At 48.5% G+C, this 20,340-nt stretch overlaps 7 protein-coding genes across 7 annotated transcripts; 2 read left to right on the top strand and 5 right to left on the bottom strand.

Moving 5' to 3' along the window:
* Positions 1-333: 333 nt before the first annotated feature.
* Positions 334-1,886, bottom strand: N7537_007389 (arrestin (or S-antigen), N-terminal domain protein; the record flags this gene model as incomplete). Its single annotated transcript, XM_056898446.1, has 2 exons — positions 334-1,628; positions 1,679-1,886. 2 exons carry the CDS (start codon positions 1,884-1,886, stop codon positions 334-336), a joined length of 1,503 nt encoding a protein of 500 aa, XP_056750522.1.
* Positions 1,887-3,796: 1,910 nt separating this feature from the next.
* Positions 3,797-7,867, bottom strand: N7537_007388 (DDB1/RSE1 family protein; the record flags this gene model as incomplete). The annotated part of the gene is made up of 4 exons (XM_056898445.1): positions 3,797-3,823; positions 3,881-5,165; positions 5,360-7,430; positions 7,624-7,867. The coding sequence occupies 4 exons, from the start codon at positions 7,865-7,867 to the stop codon at positions 3,797-3,799; spliced, it is 3,627 nt and encodes a 1,208-aa protein (XP_056750521.1).
* A 499-nt stretch (positions 7,868-8,366) lies between these two features.
* N7537_007387 (ubiquitin domain-containing protein DSK2) lies at positions 8,367-9,856 on the top strand (the record flags this gene model as incomplete). Its single annotated transcript, XM_056898444.1, has 2 exons — positions 8,367-8,834; positions 8,912-9,856. 2 exons carry the CDS (start codon positions 8,367-8,369, stop codon positions 9,854-9,856), a joined length of 1,413 nt encoding a protein of 470 aa, XP_056750520.1.
* A 766-nt stretch (positions 9,857-10,622) lies between these two features.
* N7537_007386 (RTA1 domain-containing protein) lies at positions 10,623-11,707 on the bottom strand (the record flags this gene model as incomplete). Its single annotated transcript, XM_056898443.1, has 3 exons — positions 10,623-10,921; positions 10,977-11,371; positions 11,436-11,707. The coding sequence occupies 3 exons, from the start codon at positions 11,705-11,707 to the stop codon at positions 10,623-10,625; spliced, it is 966 nt and encodes a 321-aa protein (XP_056750519.1).
* Positions 11,708-12,547: 840 nt separating this feature from the next.
* On the bottom strand, positions 12,548-14,221 carry N7537_007385 (uncharacterized protein; the record flags this gene model as incomplete). Its single annotated transcript, XM_056898442.1, has 3 exons — positions 12,548-13,230; positions 13,286-13,824; positions 13,884-14,221. 3 exons carry the CDS (start codon positions 14,219-14,221, stop codon positions 12,548-12,550), a joined length of 1,560 nt encoding a protein of 519 aa, XP_056750518.1.
* Positions 14,222-14,257: 36 nt separating this feature from the next.
* Positions 14,258-14,647, bottom strand: N7537_007384 (transcriptional regulator WAR1; the record flags this gene model as incomplete). Its single annotated transcript, XM_056898441.1, has 2 exons — positions 14,258-14,351; positions 14,439-14,647. 2 exons carry the CDS (start codon positions 14,645-14,647, stop codon positions 14,258-14,260), a joined length of 303 nt encoding a protein of 100 aa, XP_056750517.1.
* Positions 14,648-16,439: 1,792 nt separating this feature from the next.
* Positions 16,440-18,790, top strand: N7537_007383 (transmembrane 9 family protein; the record flags this gene model as incomplete). Its single annotated transcript, XM_056898440.1, has 5 exons — positions 16,440-16,524; positions 16,587-17,938; positions 17,991-18,443; positions 18,495-18,715; positions 18,772-18,790. The coding sequence occupies 5 exons, from the start codon at positions 16,440-16,442 to the stop codon at positions 18,788-18,790; spliced, it is 2,130 nt and encodes a 709-aa protein (XP_056750516.1).
* Positions 18,791-20,340: the final 1,550 nt, after the last annotated feature.

The following is a 20,340-nucleotide window of genomic DNA, read 5'->3' as shown; positions in this document are numbered from 1 at the left end:
GATCTTAAATCAAGTATTTAGAATCGGTAAATTGGGTATGTTCATACTTTTCAAAGATGAAGATGAAGACTACGGTTGTCGGCCAAGTATATATTAAATAAATGAATTAAAGCAAGAGTAAAGCAACAAGCTAACATACATATAAATGACAAAAGAAAAAAAGGGTTTTATATGAACAATAGGGTATAATCGAAACAGAAAAACAAAAAGGCAGTCATCACCGTATAAACGCTATACAAAAGCAGGACTTTTTCATGTTTGCCAACAGAATTAGGGGTATTGGTTGGTGATTAACAAACGAGGCTGAACAAAACCATCCACATCTCGTATTATTTAGCGACTGGCTCTCAGCGTGCTCAATCGTTCCGAGTACTCCGGTGGGGCAAGGCCCACATCAACCACCACATTACTGCAAGTATTGGAAAAGTCGGTGGGAGAAGTCACATTGCGCGGGTTGAAGAACTCCTCAAGCTCTTGCTGTGTGACCGTGACATCGAGGTGGGTCTTTATAGATTCAGCACGCTTTGCCTGGCTCGTGAACTGGACCGGGAGACAGAGGGAGATTGTCGGTGTCATGACGTTGGTTGCGGGGGTGTGGTATGTCAAAGAGAGATCAAGGGCGTAGATGCGAGATATCAGACAGGTGTGGAAAGTCGGGACGAAGGCTTTCGACTTGGGCAACGTGACGGGGACGACGATTGATGCGGTATAGTAGGTGTCTCCAGTGAATGTGGAAGATGGGCCGGTTGATGAATCGGATGAGGATGAGTCGGTGGAGTCGCGGCGCATGGCTTCGGCGGCTGTCGATTGCTTTGTCCACTGGGCCGATGCGACACACATGGTTAATAGAGGGACACTTTCTGTGTAGAGGCCGCATCCGATGGCGGCGAAGGGCATGCCGGTCGTGGATGGGAAGTCATCCCATGGGGCTGCGCTAAAGAACGTGTGGACGCGGAGTTTGCTGGTCATTGTTCCGAGTGGGGGTGGTTGCTCGTCGCCGACTGGATCGAATCGTAGGTTTACGGTGGCCACAGTGCTCACAGTGTCGGTTGGCTCGCCATCTGGAGGAAGCAATTGAATGGGTTTGGGCTGGGAGGATGAAGCGACGATGCGTCCCAATTTGCCTCGCAAGGTTCCACGCTTGACGCTCTTCTCTTTGCGTGTGCAGAAAGAGGGACTCGCGGAAGTTTCCACTGGAGGCTCTTCTTCGACGGTTGGGATGATACGGACTTTCTTGGCAATGCCAGCGATAGCCACGACTCCAGGGCCGACGGGCTGTTTCTGAAGAACGGATGCTCGAATCGTGTAGGCAATCTGCGACATGCTAGGTGTCATGTCATCCAGCAGTGTCTTACCATTACTCGCAAGGATGGGATCACCCAATGTTGGCGGAAGCATAGTGTGGGATCGTTGAATGTGAGCATTCTTCGTGGAGTGAGTGCAGACCTGAGGCAGCAGACGGTCCGGGACGACGAATGTGAAGGGGTATTCATAGGATCGGCCACCCTCTAGGACTCTAGGGGTCGGATAGTCCATTTCATCAATAGGCTGGCGCAATTTGAGAAACATCTGTTGTGATCCCGTGCGGCCGGGACATGATGCCCGTTCTACCGTCGTTCGAGCTACGCCTTTTTATTTGATTAGCATTATTTATAGGCCGAGTTTGAAGGGCAAGTACCTTCGAAGACGATCTCAACCTCTTCAAATCGAGTCTCATGCTGAACGGTGACGGTTATACTGCCATCGATACTCTCTCCGGTGGTATAAGAGTTGACATGTCCTGGCTTTTGTCCTGTAAGATTTACCTCGATTTTGGGCTTTGAGCGTCGAGTCCAAGCATCTAGCCTGTCCGAGCCAGAGCTGATGATTGAAGTTGCGGTCGACATTGTTTCGCAGGGGAAGCGAAGAGAATACGTATAACGGCCTGTCCCACAGAGACGCAGGAATAATATGGCAGCCGATACGTCAAAATAGAGGTGAAGATGATATATCAAAAAGAAATCAGGTCAAATAGGGGCCAGATGCGATTCTTCTTAAAGAAAAGTACAGGGTAAAAAAAAAAAAAAAAAAATAGTAAACGGTGGAGCCGTTGACAAGCGCAATGGAGTCAGAGGAAAACAAGTGTGGAGGAGCCTGGCAATGTGAGCAAGGTTTCAGATGGCATCAGATATCCCCAATGTATGTATCTTATAAATCAACTTGAAGTGACTCACAAGTCATCCAGAAGGCGCATCTACAGTATACTTCGGCTCAGGATAACCCGCTCGTAGCGCCTCCAAACTAAAAAAGAGAACCGGTATACAACATACATTTCAGTACTTCAGTATAAGGAAAGGTTAACCACACAATTCAGTATAAGGAAGGCGGAGCCAAGGAGTCATTGGGGTCCAGAGAATGATTGGTCATATGCGAGGATTCCCGCTGCACGCCCTTGGATTGACATTCCGACCAAAGTAGAGAGTTCATGGCACATGCTATTCTATTGTATGGGCTTTGAACGTCATGTTTCTTCCTTTTCCTCCGTTTTAGATGTTTCAGCTCATTCAGACAGCTCAGATCTTTCAGATCTTTTAGACTATTGAGACTATTTAACTATATTCAAGCTATTCATATTTAAAATAGTCAGAAATCAAAATAGTCAAGTTCAATTCACGGGTCAAGGGGGGAAGAAGTGGAGTGCGCCTTAGTACAACATCCGTACAACATGCACCTGGGCACGCCCTTTGGACTCCACTCCACATTCCCCCCAGCTTATGCTCTAAAAGTAGCCAATCATCGTGTTCGATTGCCGAACTCTGTACATCAGAATGACCAGGATCGATTTCAAAGCGATATCGTATTGAATTCTACGAGTTGATAACACTCTTTGGTCATATTCGAGGACCTTGAAGGGTTTTCAATCACGCATGATCTATAGACATAGAAAATTTCCCGCGGAGAAGAAACGATGGAACCCCGGCCTAGCTTCGGCCCCAGAGATTTCCGGCCATAACCGAGATTTTGGCTATGCCGAGCTTCTTTTCTTTTTCTTTTGTTCCCGGAGTGTCGGAGTAAACGGAGAGAAAGAATCTTGGATGGCGCAATCCGATCTCGGTGTCCAAAGTAGAAGGTATCTGGAGAGATATTTCAGAAAAGTTGTGCTCACTATATTTCATAGTTTGTAGCGATTTACATATTTCACATAACACTAATGCGAAGTCTGATTATTGAACCACATTATCAAGGGCATATATGTTGGTGACTATGCAATATTCTCGTCACACCTTATACATCACATTTTACATTTCACTCCTACTACAACGCCAAGAAGGGGAATTAAGAAGACAATCTCAGAAAATGTAGAAAGATTTGGAATAAATTTGTTTTCATTCGGCCAGAAAAAACAATAAGAAGAAAAAGAAAGAAAAAAAAAATAGATTTACAGGACTGTCCCAACTGATAAATTACGATGCAGACCCGTGGTGAAGTGCGGATCAAATCGTACTCAAAAAGCGTCGACGCGTTTGCACGCTTCTTCTTGTCTCGTACAAGCCAGCACTAAAAGTGACTGGCTGCATCCAGCTCAAGATTAGCCGAGGGGGAACGGCAGACCGAGCGAGGCAAGAGACATCATGAAAGACTCTACGAAGGAAAGGGGAGATGTATGAAGTGCAATGCCCGAGGTAATCAGCCTCGGTTGAAAAATTAGTCGTGGTTCAAAGTCGCACAATCATCATCCATTAACAAAGACGTAGGTATCTGAAGCCCGTATACAGGGCAGCAAGGAACGCCAGCAGACGCCGCAACAAACCCAAAATCAATACGCCACCCTTGTTCGCATATCCTGGGAGATGTTAGTAAAATGAAAAATACACACAGTAGGGAACATCTGCAAACTTACCGAAATCTTGCGCTCGATCTCCCGAACAGATCGATCGAGTTCCCCGGCAATCATCAACTTGGTATCATTAGGCAGCAGGAGATACATTTCACAAAGATCTCCATCAATGACGCCCTTCACAGGGGCATAGTAGCCGCGGTACATCAAATGGTCTCGTCCAGCCAGAGGGGGTTGCTGGGAAGCGAGCTGTGTTTCCAAAAGCTGGAAAAAGTCGACATCCTCACGGCTGGCAAAAGGAACAAACATTCCAATCGTGCCTTGGAGGCCAGTCCAGACAACAATGTCACGGCCTCCAGCGACTAACTGGGTCTTGTGCAAACTGGTGGGAATATCCTGGGCGAAGAAGTGAACCATCAACTCGAGACGGTGGGGAGTTCCATGGAGATAGCCCTTTTCGTGGATAAGGTGTGCCCCAGATCCATCCTCGTCGGCCTGTTCAGAGATCTTGCTAGGGCAACGGACCAGCCACAGATTTCCGAACTTGTCACCACCGGCAGTCGTTTCGTAATCAACCATGGTGGTACTCGATGTCCAGCGTGCGATGGAATCATCCGCGAAGGGAATCAAGACGTTGTCCTGGTACTTGTAGACAACGTAGGTGACACTCTCGCGGACGTCGCTGACAATGATTCGGCTGCCTTGGGTCTGCAGGCCCACGATGGTCTTTGGGGCCACGGGTGCTTGGCATTTCCGTAGTAGTTGCTTCATGCCAAGGTCGTACACACGAAGAATCGGGCCGATACCTGCCAGGAGACGGCCCTGGAAGCCAAGGAGAGCGAGAGGAGGCTCATCAACTTGGGTCTTGTGAATGAACTCCAACTCCCGGCCATCCTCCTGGAATCGATAGATATGTATGAAACCGCATGAAGACGAGGGAGGGCTGACTGTCATATCCTTGGCGGTTCCCACAACCAAGAAAGTTTCATCATCTTGACTGGAGAAGGATACAGCAGCAAGGCTGACTGCTGCCTCATTGTCCTCAAGGTCAAGAGTGGAGATCACAGACTTGGTGGTGATCGGGTCCACAATCTGGACACACGAAGCCCAGTGGCCAGTGCCTCGGGGATATCCAAAGTCTGCGGGCGGGAGGTCTGCAACCTCGCCGTTCTGATCTTGAGAATCATCAATCAATCTCTGCCGGGTGGCAGGAGAGAGGACATTGTTGTCAGATTGAATGACGTAGAAGAGGGGGTGGTCGGGATGCTTCACAAAGCGCCGAGGAGTATAAGAGAGGGGGATGGATTCTTGGAGCATGTTATTGTCCAGTTTTTCAACAGTGAAGATGCTATTTTCAGTTAGTACCAGTCCAGAATGATTTGAAGTCTCAACGAGGTATAAGAGAAATTTGATCTCAGAAGGAACAATTGGAATTTTTCTTTTAAAGTTTCATCCACATAAAAGTTCGGATTGATTTTCTCATCACAGATCAGGGGGATCGGGGGGATTGGGGGAAATTTAGAGATGGGATGAACCACATACCGTAGACTGCGGCCTTGAATGCCGATCATGCCTTCCACACACTGCTCACTGGAGAAATTCCATCCCCACTCCAGTCCGACGTAGTCTAAAGGAGTGAGCATAAAGCTCTTGGTTTGGACGTCCGAGTATCCCAGCCAGGGACGGGTGCTGAGCGCCAGAACAGCCGTTTGGCCCTTGACAGAAACCTGGGATAGTTTCACAGGCTTGGCACCGATGAAGCGAGTTCTAGTATCCGAGAGTTCACCAGTCACCTCATCCAACACGGTGCGAAGGTAGACACCAGAGTAAAGACCGATATGGAGATAAAGGGTCGTGCCGCCCGAGCTCGAGTCGGCCATGGCCATAATTTGCAGGGCAGATGGTGCAGACGTCAATGCTTGCACAGATTTGTTCTCGAGTGTTGAGTCTGGATCAAGGCTGAGAATGCGGACGGTAGAGTCATCACATCCAACAGCCAGGAATGAGCTTCGCATGCGGCCCTCGGGGACCTCTCCCATACTCAGAGAGGTGACGGTACCAGACATCTGTCGCCGCTCATCATACTCTGCCAATGTCCCATCTGCGTCCATCTCAAAGTAAATAATTTCACCGGAGCTGAGTGCCACTGCAACTTGACGTTCATTCGTGGCTGCTGCAACGATGGACCGGTGCGGTGGAACAGGCCATTCATTGACTCGCTGATCTGAGAGGATGTGACGAATACCTCGAGGGTGAACTTGGACTAAAGAATCTTCACCAAGTTGTTGCACTGCCAGAGTTGGAGCCGAAGAGAGGAACCCAGTGTCTGAAACTTCTTCGACAATTTCGCCGATGCTTAGGACGAGTGTGCCATTCGCAAAAGAGAGAATGATGTATGTGTGGAACTCATCGGCTCGTGTCAACTTGGTTGTCCATACAGCCGAAGGCACCTGCTGAAGGTCCGACTCCACGATCTCAGATACCTCGAGCCCGTGTTTCAGAGTCCGGAATGTGCTTCGGGCCCCAGAGCCACAGATGGTGTAGATTTGAGGTGCGTCATCCTCACTCAAATTGAGGATTTTACTGTCAATCAAAGGGCTCAAAGAGTTCATGCTTTCCATGAGGTTAACATTTTCAGCACCTCGGGGACGGAAGTAGATCGGCGCGGAGGGTACAGAGTGATCGGCCGTGAATGAGTCGCTGGAAAAGAACTCGTCGGGATCGTCACCAAGTTTTTCGAATTGGTAAAAATTTTGATTCCCAGATTCACTGGCAGCATAAAGGAACCCACTCTTCAGAATCAACAGGTTCGTTGATACAGGAATGGTATCAAAGTATTTCACGGTCAGTCTCTTCACTTCTCCTGTGGGTTTGCCCTGCTTGTCCTCGACCATTTCCAGGTTCAACTTGAACAGATCACCATCCTCGGTTTGGAGAAGGAAGAAGAAAGCGCCTCTCATCTTGTGCATAACTCCCGAAACGATCGAGCGCTTACGATCAGGGTTTTCGGTGGCTCCTCTGCGTCGCGGGATAGGCACGCGGAATGCACCCTGGTTGGAGTGGCGGTAGGTAATGTTATCCTCCGCACACACCAAGACACCACTGGGGCCATCGTCTCCTCCAGGTACCTGGAACAGCATGGATGCTGTGCGATCGACAGGGTCAGACCACTTGCGGACAACGTGATTCAACCCGAGATCAAGTTCGTAGTACACCAAAACCTTCTCGATTTCTTCGTACGCTTGACCAGTGGGATCCTGGTCAGCTTCCGAGTAGTCCACCTCAAGAGCAGCGAATACGGGGTTGTCATAACCAACGTCCAAGCATATCATGGCGAAAACCAAGGTCTGAGGCTTGTGGGCTTCCAGTGGTGAGGAGATGGTGAGTTCCGCCTGCGAGTTGCGGTTGAGAACATAGACCAGCTTGTTCTTTTCCACAGAAGCAATCAGACACGCTCGTCCCTTTGGGTCTACTGCGAGGTATTGACCCGGCACAACGCGACGAACTCCAGACTTTCCAAATGTCTCCATATGGATGCGATTGAAGCGGTTCTGGGAGGGAACATATTCAACGATCGTGATGCGACCCGAGTCCGAGCCGATGATGATGTAATCTATTATAATCACTCAGCATAGTCCGTTGATAAAGCATTGCGAGTATCAACGTCGCTGTCCAGGGCAGATCTCAACCCCCCCTCAAGGGATCGGTTCGCAAGAGGACCGCGCTGCCCAGGAAGCTTGGAGAATCACTAAGTTGTACTTGTAAAGGGGCAGGCAAGGGGTGCATTTAAAAAAAAAGCGACATACCTTTGTTGCTTCCAGCTACACGGAAAGCTGCGAGGGAGCGAATGATGCCGAAAACATCTTGAGAGAAGAGTGGTGTGACCTTGCCCTGTGCCGGGTCAGGCCGATGAATGGTCAATTTCGAGCCTGACGAGGTGACGATCTGCTGGTCCCTGGTGCCTGCAAATTGACCCAAGATGGCCTGTGTGATAGCAGTTGGGGGCTGGATCGTCAGGGAGTACATAAACATATGCGATGTGGTGGCCATGGTGGGCGACTAGGTATCGGTTTCCCGGTACCACACAGAAGAGGTGGAAGCTTTGTACATGCAATTGCAAGTCAGGGGGTATGAATATTACATCAGTCCCATCCCTGCTGGGTGGAGTTAAAAAAGAGAAACTCCTCAAGTCCACTTGCCACGGATGAAGAGAAGTGTAGCCGTGTGATCAAACTCGAAGAGGTGAAGAAGAGAAAATATTCCTTGCCGTGTGGGAGAGCTTCCACTAGCGCGTGTGGCACGTGATTTATGATTCGACCGCCTTCCACGCCGCGCCGATTGATGCAAGGCAGATCACCTCCGCATAACGGCCTCACACTCCCCTCATCTCATATTTCATCTCACTTTCGCGGTTTTCATCCACATCACAAGAGTTCATCTAGCCAGGCGTTTGATCAGCCTGTTTATCCTCTCGGGATATACCCTTATCATTGGTCCATCTCCCCATCGTCACCCCACTTGCTCTACAATCATCATACATCGTTTCGCCATGGCCGACGAGACGGCTACCACAGATCAGGCTCCCATTACCTTCACTGTCAAGTCATCCACCGATGCCAAATATACCCTGACACTTCCCCTCACAACTCTAGTGTCAGATCTCAAGCAGAAGCTCTCAACCCCCGAAAATGCCGATACCCCCGCAGAGCGTCAGCGATTGATCTACTCGGGTAGGGTTTTGAAGGACACTGAGACACTGGAGACCTACAAGATCAAGGATGGCCATACTATTCATCTCGTAAAGAGTGCTGCGAGCAACCAGCAGCGCCAGAACACAGCTGCTCAGCCTAGCTCAGCCACCGCGGCTCCTGGCGCAACCCCAAGCCCGGCGGCAGCCGGTGTGCCAACCAATCTCGCCGCGGGTACTGGCAACAACCCACTTGCTGGTTTGACCGGTGCACGATATGCTGGGTTTGCACAACTTCCTGGGGCGGGTCTTTTCGGCCCTGATGGTGGGGTAAGTGAACTCTTATAGGAGATAGAAGTTATTCAATAATGTGTGCAACGGATAGCTAACATCACTTGGCCATTTAGATGGGACCCCCGCCAGATACCGAGTCGATGCTCAACATGCTCGAGAATCCCCAATTCCAATCGAGCATCAACGAAGCTCTGCAAAACCCCGCTATGATCGACATGATGATCCAGCAGAATCCTATGCTTCGCGACATGGGACCTGGAGTCCGACAGATGATGGAAAGCCCAGAGTTCCGCCGCATGTTGACCGATCCAAGCTCGATTCGGCAGATGATGCAAATGCAACGAGCTATGGGAATGGGAGGCGGACTTGGTGGCGGTGATAACGCATTCCCTGCCCCGGGGGTGACAAACACGACGGCTGAGGGAACCCAGGGTTCCGAGCAACAGAATGCGCAAACAAATCCATTCGGGCAGATGCCCCAGAATCCTCTTGGCAACGCAAACCCTTTCGGTGCCCTGTTCGGAGCCAACCCTTTCGCAACCCCAGCCCAGCCTTCTGCCACCCCGGGCGCCACTCAGCCCGGCGGTGCGCAGGGTGCTGACTCTACGGACCGATCAACTCCTGCTCAGGGACAAACTCCTCAAGCGGCTCAGAACCCTTTCGCATCTCTCCTGAACCCGGCTATGTTTGGAAACGCTGGACAAGCTGGTCAGGGTGGCACGAACCCTTTCAACCCTCAGCAAAATCCGTTCCTGCGTGACCCGGCGCTACTTTCCCAGATGATGCAAGGAATGGGCGGACAAGGTGCAGAAGGTGGAGCCGCTGGTGCAAACCCTCTGGCTGCTCTTCTCGGTGGTGGCGGTCTAGGTGGTTTCGGAGGTGGTTTCGGCGCCCCACCGCAGCCTGCAGACACCCGCCCCCCGGAGGACAGATACGCCGATCAGTTGCGGCAGTTGAACGATATGGGATTTTTTGAGTTCGAGCGGAACATTGAAGCCCTGCGTCGCGCAGGCGGAAGTGTTCAAGGAGCGGTGGAGTACCTCCTCAGCCACCCATGATAATTTCTGGGCGGCGTTTCTTCTTTCTAGCACAGCCTTACGATTACTTTCCTGATGTATTCAATTTCTACTGATTTCGCGAGGTAGTGACATGCTCCCTCGGTACCTATGACTTTCTCATTCCCCTTTAGCATGCTTGTCTTCTGTGTGATCCTCAGCTAGTTTTCTGGATATCTCGTCATCATTCCAGAGCTCAGAATGGCATGGGATCATTTCTAATTCAAGTTTCTGTCATAATTAAATCCCACACAAGTCTACAAACCCATGGCCGCATATCCTACACAGTTGGTATTATATCACGCCGGCATACAAGTAAAAGAAACTTAAATGTTACATGTTTACGAAAGGGCCTTAAATCTAGTCGCCCTTTGATGCCGTTGTCTCGCAAACATGAAGGGTCGTGTACAGACTTGCTTTTCGCCTGGTCAAAAATCACATTTGGGCATTGTTAGGCCAGAAATTTTGATGTAAGATCCGAAAAGCCAGGCAATTTGTTCCCAAATTTACTAAGTGAGGTTTCTAATTTGATCCTTGCCAAAGCTGTACACTTGACAGCCAGATAATATGAACATTCTATCAATATTATTGTATTGAAATCAAAAGGTACAAACATGAGAAATTCACTTGTAACAAGACAATAAATCCAACGGCAGCAAAAGCTGAGACTGCAGGACAGGACGAGGTATGAAAAGCGAAAAAATAAAATCGGTCTATCGCACAACGGAATAGACATTGACAACCCCCCGCAAACCACATCATTCGACATTCAGTTTAAGGCAGAATCAATCTGCCTGGCCTTCGTCTGCCCTCCCGAGATCTCCGAAATCAAACTCATCTCACAGTCATGCGACTTGCGAAATGACCACTTAGTATTATTCCATTGGCCATTGAAACAGATGCCAGGATGAAATGTCGTCAAACACAAAAGCGCGATTGTGAGCATAGCTCCCTCCAGGATCATGAAGACAACCTCATTGTTTGCCAATGAGCTATGGAATCCACCCTGGAGCTCTGCAACTCGAAACACAGAACGAACGAAAATGGTAAGCGTTGCTAGGGCCAGGCCTGGATTTATGATTAACGAGCGCTCCGGCATATGTGAAGATAAAGAAATACTCACCAGCCAGGAAAGCTTTCCACTTGATGCTATTGCGGAGATCAATCATGTATATCTCCGGGTTGAGTTTGTGCTGATGCTTGCGCACTGCCCATGCAAAGTCCAGACAAAGGGCCATGAATATAGCGAGTGAGACAACCTGGGTTGATAGACCGGCGATCATGGTATTAATACCAGCTTGAGAAAGATCAGCCTGGTCCGCATCGGCGATAGAGGTAACAGCGCCTCCTGAAGCCTGTAGTAGCAATGAAACCAGATCACAGATGATGAAGACAATAGTGTAAGTCCTAGGACGAAGGCGCGAAATGTTCTCTCCATAGATGACTACGATCCGTCCGAGACATATGTAGATCGAGGCACTAATAAATGCGGGAGCTATTGTGAGGCAGATCAAATATCTATTCAGTGGCTGTTAGCATTGTCCCGAAGGCATCAAGACACATATGGATGTAATGGACGTACTCAAGGTAGGGATTGAAGAGGAATGGGTTATAATGCATCTGCAATCGTCCCGCATATCCGATTATTTCGAGTACGAGGCCACCAAATAAACCACCGAGGTAGCCCCAGGTCCGATATCGAATGCCCAGCACCACCTGGGCTACCAACAAGACCGCAAAAACAGCCAGGTAGAAGGCATTTCCAGCTAGTGAAGGCACATACTCAACGTGCGCTTCGGTTATTGGACAAAGGGCCAGTGTGCAGTAATCGGACGGATCTGTTGAATTGCTCATGGTGGTTTCTGGAAATTGGATTTGTGTGAAGAATTAGGAAGCTCTCCAATGCAGGGTATTTAACTGTGAGTCCATATTGAATTTTTGAACTAGATATCTCTAAAAATAACTGGTTATAGTTGTCCTTAGTTAGGCGTTCATGTCTGTTGAAAACATCGATCCAGTGCCTGCTTTAAGCTAACCGATAAGCGCTAGCTTGGATAGATCTGTGGCGGAGCTAACGTGGAAATATCCTCTGTGACATTACTTTTGCAACTAAACAGTGCTTGGTTCGCCATCGAGGGCTGTGAGTGGAGGACGAAGCAGATCGGGATCAGTGGCGCCAAGATACGGACATGGACACGGACACGGACACGGATTTTTGGTTTATAGTAGTGTATAGGTGAGAGGGACACGGACACGGACATGGAGACTGATATGGACGCCTTGAAATGGACGCCTAAAAAACTACACGTCTAGGCCCAGGTTTTAGAACAGACCCCAGAACGCTAATTCAGTCGTCAAATGCCACAGTGAATTTAGATTATGTATACTTCAGTCCCCAGATTCCGGTGTCAATACGAAAAGACACCGGGTCAAAAGTGGTGAGATGCTTGTGTTATAGATAGGGTATTCATTCTTCATGTCTTGTGAATGTCTAGTAGCGAGGGGTAACGAGTTAGCGTATTGGAAGATTTGCGTGAAAACATTATCGGTTGGTTTAGGGTGGTGATATTGCTCATTGTGACGGCCACCGTGATATTTTTGTGTCTAGATGAGATATAGGATTTCTCATTCTGTGAATGTAGACATTGCGAATGATGTCAATGTGGCTGCCACCAGTCCATGTCCACCGGCAGACTAACCCAAGCGCTGCTGGTCAAATGATGTCGTTGGGTGTGCCATCCAGTCAACATACATCTCGTCAACTGCCGTGTCTGGGAAGAAGTCTAGCCACTGGAAATGGCTGTTTAAACCGTTCAATGTTGGCTGCAGAGCATCAACACCATGGCTTGCGTCTCCGGCGGATGAATCAATCCCTTCCGCCAGTTGCACATCGTGATAGGAATGATCAGTACTGGGTCCGGATATTATGCGACTTTCAAACCACCATTGGACACGTTTCAACCGTTTTTCATAGTGAAAGAATACATCCCTGTCTCCAGATTCATCCATATATGACGTGATGAGCGCCTGGATACGAATGATACATTGTTTCATTGTGTTAGAGATATCCAGCGCACAACACAAATCGACCGTGTGGGGATGGATCGAAGGCTCTGATGCTGCTACCACTAGCTTACATGCAAGTGTGACTGCGAACCCAAGTTGAACCCATCCCACATTGTGGAATTTAGCGTCGTCGCCTAAGGGTAGACACATGTAGAAGTGGAGTAAGGTCTTGGCTGCGCTGAGTCCCATGCGCAACGCTTCAATCTGGAAGGATAGCTCATGACGTGGGGGTTGCGCGCCGGGCTTGTGGTCGAAAAGCGTGACCTGGCATAGATACAACTGGACAGTGTGAAATTGCATGAAGAGAGTCTCTATATTCAAAAGTTAGTAAAATAATATTCAACAAGGGCGATTCAGTTCACGAACGGCTTTCACACAAGAGAAATGGTAAATTGGCGCTGTATAAATCAAGTTCAGATTTCAACTCGCGATAATAATGCTCAAGTCTAAATGGGGTGTTGTGGGTTTCTGGAACATGCTGCGATGAAACCAGGGTGATTTTCTCGGAAAGTTGTTGGAGCTGCACAATATGGAGGAGATATTTATCTGACGGATGCTCTACATCTGCGGCCAATAACTTGCAGATACTCTCGAAATATGGCAAGTATGGGAAGGAAGATCCCTTTTGTAATATCTGTGAGACCCTAGAAGACACCAGAGATGTTAACTCAAACATCCGTTGTGCGAAGATGTGGAGATACTTGCGAAGATGATAGATAGAAAAATCCGAGAACAACTCTTTTTTCTTCCCGTCCCCAGGAGACGGACTGTCTGTCCAGTTCACTATTAAAATCCACTCTAGTTCTCCAGAATCGATGTTCAGGGGGGCGGTCGAGTTGTAGATCAGTGATGAGACTGATTCCAAGATGTAGATATTGGGAAAACCGACGCGGTCTAGAGTGATACTGGCACCTGATTTTTTTGTTAATCAAAGATGAAGTGGAGATAGAAAATCGGGACCTACCATGCAAGATGAACCAAAAGTCCCTGAAGGATCTCGAATGAAACCGGGCTATCAAATATCATGCAGTCACTGATCACCTTCTTTACCTGCTTCTCCAGTTTACGTTGCAGAGGCATGTTGTCATGCAAAGCAGCCGTGAGGATTGTAAGAAGAAGAAACGGCTTGTCTCTTCGCAGTGTTTCGGCGGTCGTCTGCGCTGAGATTATCACGAACGGGCAGTGTGGCATGAGTGTCGCTCGGAATTCATTTAATAGCATATTGGCAGCACCTATGGTAAGTAGCCCTTGATCAATGACATCTCTCCCATGTGCGGAACTACTCGGAGTTACCTCGGCCATGGTCCGGTTTGTCTGAATCGTCAGTGATTCGCAAGGTCAATAAAGCACGTGGAAACAATATAGTACCGGAATTGGCACCCCTGATTGGGCTAGGAGCTGATCCACTTTGGCTTCCAGGGTCTCCATCCTTCTTTGGCGTAGTTAGTATACAACGTGAGACGAACTAGAAGGATACATTTCACCTGTCTCTAGTATCTGGTTGACTTGTAGGCTTTACATTTCCACCCTCCCGAAAGTGACAGGATTTCCCCAAGCGGCCGCATCTATCAGCCAGTCAGACATTGAGCATCGACGATCTCTCCAATTAACCCACCGGTCGCAACTCCCTGTAGCCTCAGAACGAATGCATCGGATTTTGGCCCTCGCGCAGTTTTGACAGGTTCTACCAGAGCCATTGGTATATCTCCCCTTTTGACGGTCAGCCATGACTGGTTTCGTAGTAAAAAGCCAGGGATTTGGATGTCAATTGATGAGAAATTGGAGTTGAGGGCACCCGTGCTTAGGTGGACTCTAGGGCTGTGGGGTTAGCGTAGTTAATATACGTGATATGATTGGATTCGCATGCCCTTGGCGAGTGTAATCTAGCGGGTTCCAGTTCGGGCATTGAAGATTCGAGGCCTTTCGCGATATATTTTTAAGCATGCTTTGTGGTGCGAAAATAATTTGGGGGCCAAAGTACGGTGGTAATTTTTCGACTCCTGTGGCGTGTAACCAGATATCAGACCACCCAAGTCAAGCCTTTGGCGACAACCACTCCTTTTCAAGCCTTCGCCGAAGGTAACGGGCGTAGCTCGCCAACCCAAGTATCCCTCAATTGCAAATGCCATGTAGTGAAATCTCCGGTCGCAAACCTCCTCAGAGTTCCAATGGCCACAAACCGTGAGAGAGCCAAAGAGAAAAGATGGGGTTACTAAAAAATAGTTCTACAAACTAAATCCATCAATCATCACCATGGTAGGCATGTACAACATATTGCTTAAAAAGATATTTGGCAAAAGGTGCCACGAGGTATTTGACAACGGGGTTATTGGGGTAGGAGTCCGTTACCAACATGAGGGGTGAAATAGGTTACAGGTAGCTCATCGTGTGGCTAGCTTTCCACAGAGGCCAGGGATAGATTAGATGTTTTGGATGTCATTTTCTTATAAGAACGGAAATGTAGAAATACGTCGGAGAACTGCCAGGGAAGTTGCACAGAACCTAAGATTACCGAAGCCTGCGCTAGCGGGACGAGTGGATACCTATTCAATAGCAGGAAATATAAATATGTAGTTGTAGGCACATACCGCTTGTGAAAGCCAACCCTTTCTGATCATAACATATCCCACTACGTCAAGACTCTAAATTTCCTGATCTACTATACTTCGTGTCTCAATCCCCGACTCAAGCGGTATGGTCGACGCTATTTTCCTTATTCCGAAGTGGAACGGTGGCTACAGCTTCCTTGTGGCTAGAACGAGATATGCTAGATGCCGGCTCGATGGTGTTGATAACGTGTTAAGTTCACTCGAGATCCGCTCCAACCTAAAAATGTCTAAAAAGGATGGTGATTATATACATCATCGTGGGCTTTCAGGTCGTCTCATTTTCAAGTTTCTAAAAGCCCCATCGGAAGTCGCGAGGCCCAGTATATCACCATTGTATTCGACATGAATCACTCTAGAAGCGTAGATTTTTCTGAACTATCAAGACTTACAAAATAGTATAGTCGATTTTATTAAGGTGTGCATACATGAGACTCCGGGGAGGTGCGCGTCCGTTGGCATTCTGATTAGGTAATCCGGGGACACGCTGGAGCAGGAGGACGAAGCTCACTATTATGACAAGCTCCCCTGTGCACAGTTACTCAACCTCCTTTCTCGACACACTTATAGCACTGCTGTGGCATTTAGTGCCGGTTTCATTCGTTACTTACCTGCTACTCGGCAGGTTACTGGCGAGCTGAAGCAATCCGATAACCCTTAGCAATCTACTGTCCAACACACGCTTCCAAGATCAAGTCTACTATCGGACTGCCCGATCATCTCGATAAAGGATCGTTTTAACGAGATACTCCCTCTACCATATTTATCCTTGGCTCACTCGTTTTGATCTAACTTTCGCTGATCGACACACCGTAACCCACCGACGTGCGACCCTCCATACTTTGTGTACATGCTGGTTCGATAGTTACCCATTTACTCCGGGCCAAGGACAGATCTCTTTACCTCTGTTTAACATGGCCTTTGGTCAATTCTGTTCCCGTCAGTGGGCGCTGTGGGTGCTGCTACTCATGTCCTATGCCGGCGCATTCTACATCCCTGGTAAGCACCGCGTACTTTGGTTGGACAAAGCATATGACACTCACACCCATCCCTCTCACTAGGATACTCAGTTACCCGGTATAACGACAATGATCCGATTCCTCTTCTCGTGAACAAGATTTTCTCCGACCACACCCAGTTGCAGTATGCCTATTTCGACCTGCCTTTCGTCTGCCCCCCGAGCGGCAAAAAACATGGCGGCTCCCCGTTTGGGTCCGGCCAAAGTATCTCGCTCAATATTGGAGAGGTACTGCGTGGCGACCGAATCATGACCTCCGACTTTGAAGTCGCGATGGGGAAGGACGTGGAGTGCCAGTCACTCTGCACCCGCGATGTTAGTCGGTCAAATGTGAAATGGGCTCGTCAGCTTGTCAAGGAGGGATATGTGATCGAATGGATTGCCGATAATCTGCCAGGAGCCACAAGCTTTGTGACAGTGGATCGAAGCCGCAAGTATTACGCTTCCGGATTCAAGCTCGGCTATCGAGATATCTCTCCAATCACCGGACAACATCGGTACTTCATCAACAACCATTTCACGATTGTTATCCGCTGGCGGAGCGCACCGGAAGGAGGGAAGGTGGTTGTTGGGTTTGAGGTGTACCCCAAAAGTATTACCGCCGGGAACCGCCAGGAAAATGGATGCCCCAAAGCTGTCCACAATAACAACGATGGACTGGGCTTGTATATTCCGCCCAACCTCTCGCGAATGCAAGAAAAGTACTCCGGACTGTCATATATCCCAGATGACGATGACGATGATGATGGAGCCACACTGAAGGTCCCCTACACGTACTCTGTCTACTTCCGAGAGGACACCAACGTTGAGTGGGCCAACCGCTGGGATTTATACTTTACCAACCAAGGCGAAAGTTCAATAACCCACTGGCTGGCGATCATCAACTCGTTGACAATTTGCACCGTCCTGGGAGTGACCGTGCTCGTTATCTGGAGCCGCACAGTGCAAGGCGACCTCAAGGGTCGCGGGGATGGTGCTATGGACGATCGGAAGATAAAGAGCCAATCTCGACGCCGGAGTGCGAGGCTTAGTGAGAAGAAAGCCGAGGGGCTTCTAGACGATAGCGCGGATGTGGAGCGAGATGCGGACTACTCCTCGGACGAAGACGCTGTCGAAGATACAAGTGGTTGGAAGCTTCTCCATGGGGATGTGTTCCGCATCCCCGCGTATAGTGGTCTTCTTGCCCCCTTGGTTGGGTCAGGAATGCAGTTGTTATTCATGGCTTCTGGCTTGCTCCTGCTCAGCTGCCTGGGAGTTTTGAACCCAAGTTTCCGTGGTGGCTTTGTTAGCGTCGGCATGGGCCTATTCGTCTTTGCTGGCCTGTTCTCCGGTTACTTCTCGGGAAGACTTTACAAGACCTTTGGTGGAGCCGCTTGGCGCAAGAACACACTAATCGTAGGTATTATGCTCCAGTTATTCATTTGCTATTGCTAACTTATGAGTCTAGACCGCTTTGCTCTTCCCTGGTCTGGCATTCTGCCTCGTCTTGATTCTGAACTTGTTTGTTTGGGCTCAAGCATCCAGTACGGCAATTCCTTTCGGCACTCTGATCGGCCTCCTTGCACTTTGGCTCCTCATCCAAGTTCCGCTGGTGTACATTGGTAGTTGGGTTGGCTATGTGCGGGCGGCGCCATGGGAGCACCCTCTGAAGACGAATGCGATTGCCCGCCAAGTCCCACCCCAGCCCTGGTATCTCCGCAACCCTCTCGGGCCTGTGGTAACCGGCGTGGTTCCATTTGCGGTTCTTTTTATTGAACTGTTATTCCTTTTCAAGAACCTGTGGCAGGACAAGTCTGGCTACTACTATGTCTTCGGCTTCCTGAGTGCTGTCTCAACCGTGCTGATTGTCACAGTCGTTGAGGTGACCGTGATCGCGACATACAGCCAGCTTTGCTCCGAGGTAAGTCTTTCTCTTGGTTTGGATTATGGATTGCCATATTGACTTCTTTAGAATTATCATTGGTGGTGGCAGAGCTTCCTCACCGGCAGCAGCAGCGCTTTTTGGATTTTTGCCTACTGCATCTGGTATTACCTGTTCAAGCTCCACATCACCGGGTTTGTATCAAGTCTGCTGTTCTTCAGTTACAGCTTCCTCGCCTGTGCTGTGTATGGCCTGTTAACCGGAACCGTTGGTTTCTTGGCCGCTTATGCGTTTGTCCGGCGTGTTTATGGGTAAGACCGCTCCATTGGATATGGTAGGCAATAGGCTAATCGTGAGAATTGTGTAGTGCCATTAAGGTTGACTAAATGTTGACACAACCACACCATCCTCTTCTTTAACTTCTTCAATCCAGAGACTCTTCGTCTCCTCAACATCTACCTCTTTCATGACCTGATTTGTCCGATAAGCATAGGTGAAGTCTTCTACCACCACGGCGTATAGTGTCCTATTTCCTGCATTTTCTGGTCTGTCCGAAATTTTGAGCCTTTGCTTCTCACTTGTGTGTTGAACACAAGTCACTCCTTCTCTTTCCTTATTTCTTGCCTGTGTCCAGTAAGCTAGTATTTCCATCCGACGCCTTGGTGAGGGCCTGTCCTCTGATGCCAGATTTTTATATTTCGTATACGTTCGCCCAAGGCAAATGAGGCTTCATCACAAATACACGCCCAATTTGGAGTACTCATCAGTTCTAATATATTGCTATTACCCGAATCCGAGAACAAAGTGCCACCTTTATAGCATATCGACGCCAACTGTAAAGCCCATGTACAACTCGTCTTGCTAGTGTCTGCATCTACGTTGATGGAGATACCTCCTGGAAACAAGTTATTGACGTACATGCATCAGGCAGCAAGACAGCGAGGTTTTGCAGGTGCCTAGGTGCTTGCCTCTAGCTAGTCAGATCCCTCTTTGTCCCCATGGCGGTATGTAGATTCATCATCTACAACTATCTCTCTTGCTTCTTCCTTTTGCTCTTCATAGTTCGGCGGAGATCTACATGCATCAGTTATATATCAGAATGAATGAATACATAAGTATATCAAAGCATGATTCTGCCGACTATTCGAGATCAGTATATACGCACTTGGGAGCAATAAACCCTGTTACTAACTAAACAGCTAGCCAGCTGCTTTAGATCGAGTTAATAGAACTCAACTTTAAGGTAGTTGAGGAGTGTTTGTGTGAAGGAAGTCAAATAATGCACTCATGACAAACTCCCGTTATATCGCGCTTCTCAATTCCAGTCGCCGTTTGATACCTGTCCCTCCTCTCTGATATCTTGCCTCTATGAATACTCTCTCCTCTTCTTTCTCTTTCTTCGACAATCACAGTATCCTGTACTTTTCGGAGTATCCCTTTGGGGCCCCTTGGGCGTAAATTAGATTGCTTGGACGACAGTAAGTCAGCCCCAAGGGATTGCTGCTACTATTCTCACTGCCTCCCGTTTGGTCAAGCAAGGACTCCTTGGTTTTTCCAACGTCCACCCATTCAAAGCCAAAAGCAGCAGTGCTATTTAGAAATTCACATCGTGATTCTTGATGCCTGGCTGTCAATAAGCAGGTTAGCATCGTTGCATCGGTATCATTCCCTGAACTCCTATATAAAGGAGTCCAATCACTGTTTACTTTGAGTTATTTTTCACTTTCTTGCTCATTCATTGATATAGGATGTTAGCCTAGAGGTGTTACTAGTCTCATTATCCTATTGCCAAGGCAGAGCTCGGGACAGCAACTGGCAAACCCAAGTTCCGCTTACTATTCGATTTCCGCCGACTAAGGATTCTCCAGGTCTGATACTAGACTCAAAATCTTTCATGACTCGAAGCCTTTTGCTGAAGAAATGACGAGGAACTTGT

This window comes from Penicillium hordei, assembly GCF_028827395.1.
Source record: "Penicillium hordei strain IBT 12815 chromosome Unknown utg000004l_segment0_segment0, whole genome shotgun sequence".
Classification (NCBI taxonomy): domain Eukaryota; kingdom Fungi; phylum Ascomycota; class Eurotiomycetes; order Eurotiales; family Aspergillaceae; genus Penicillium; species Penicillium hordei.
This window is presented reverse-complemented; position numbering and strand designations above follow the sequence as displayed.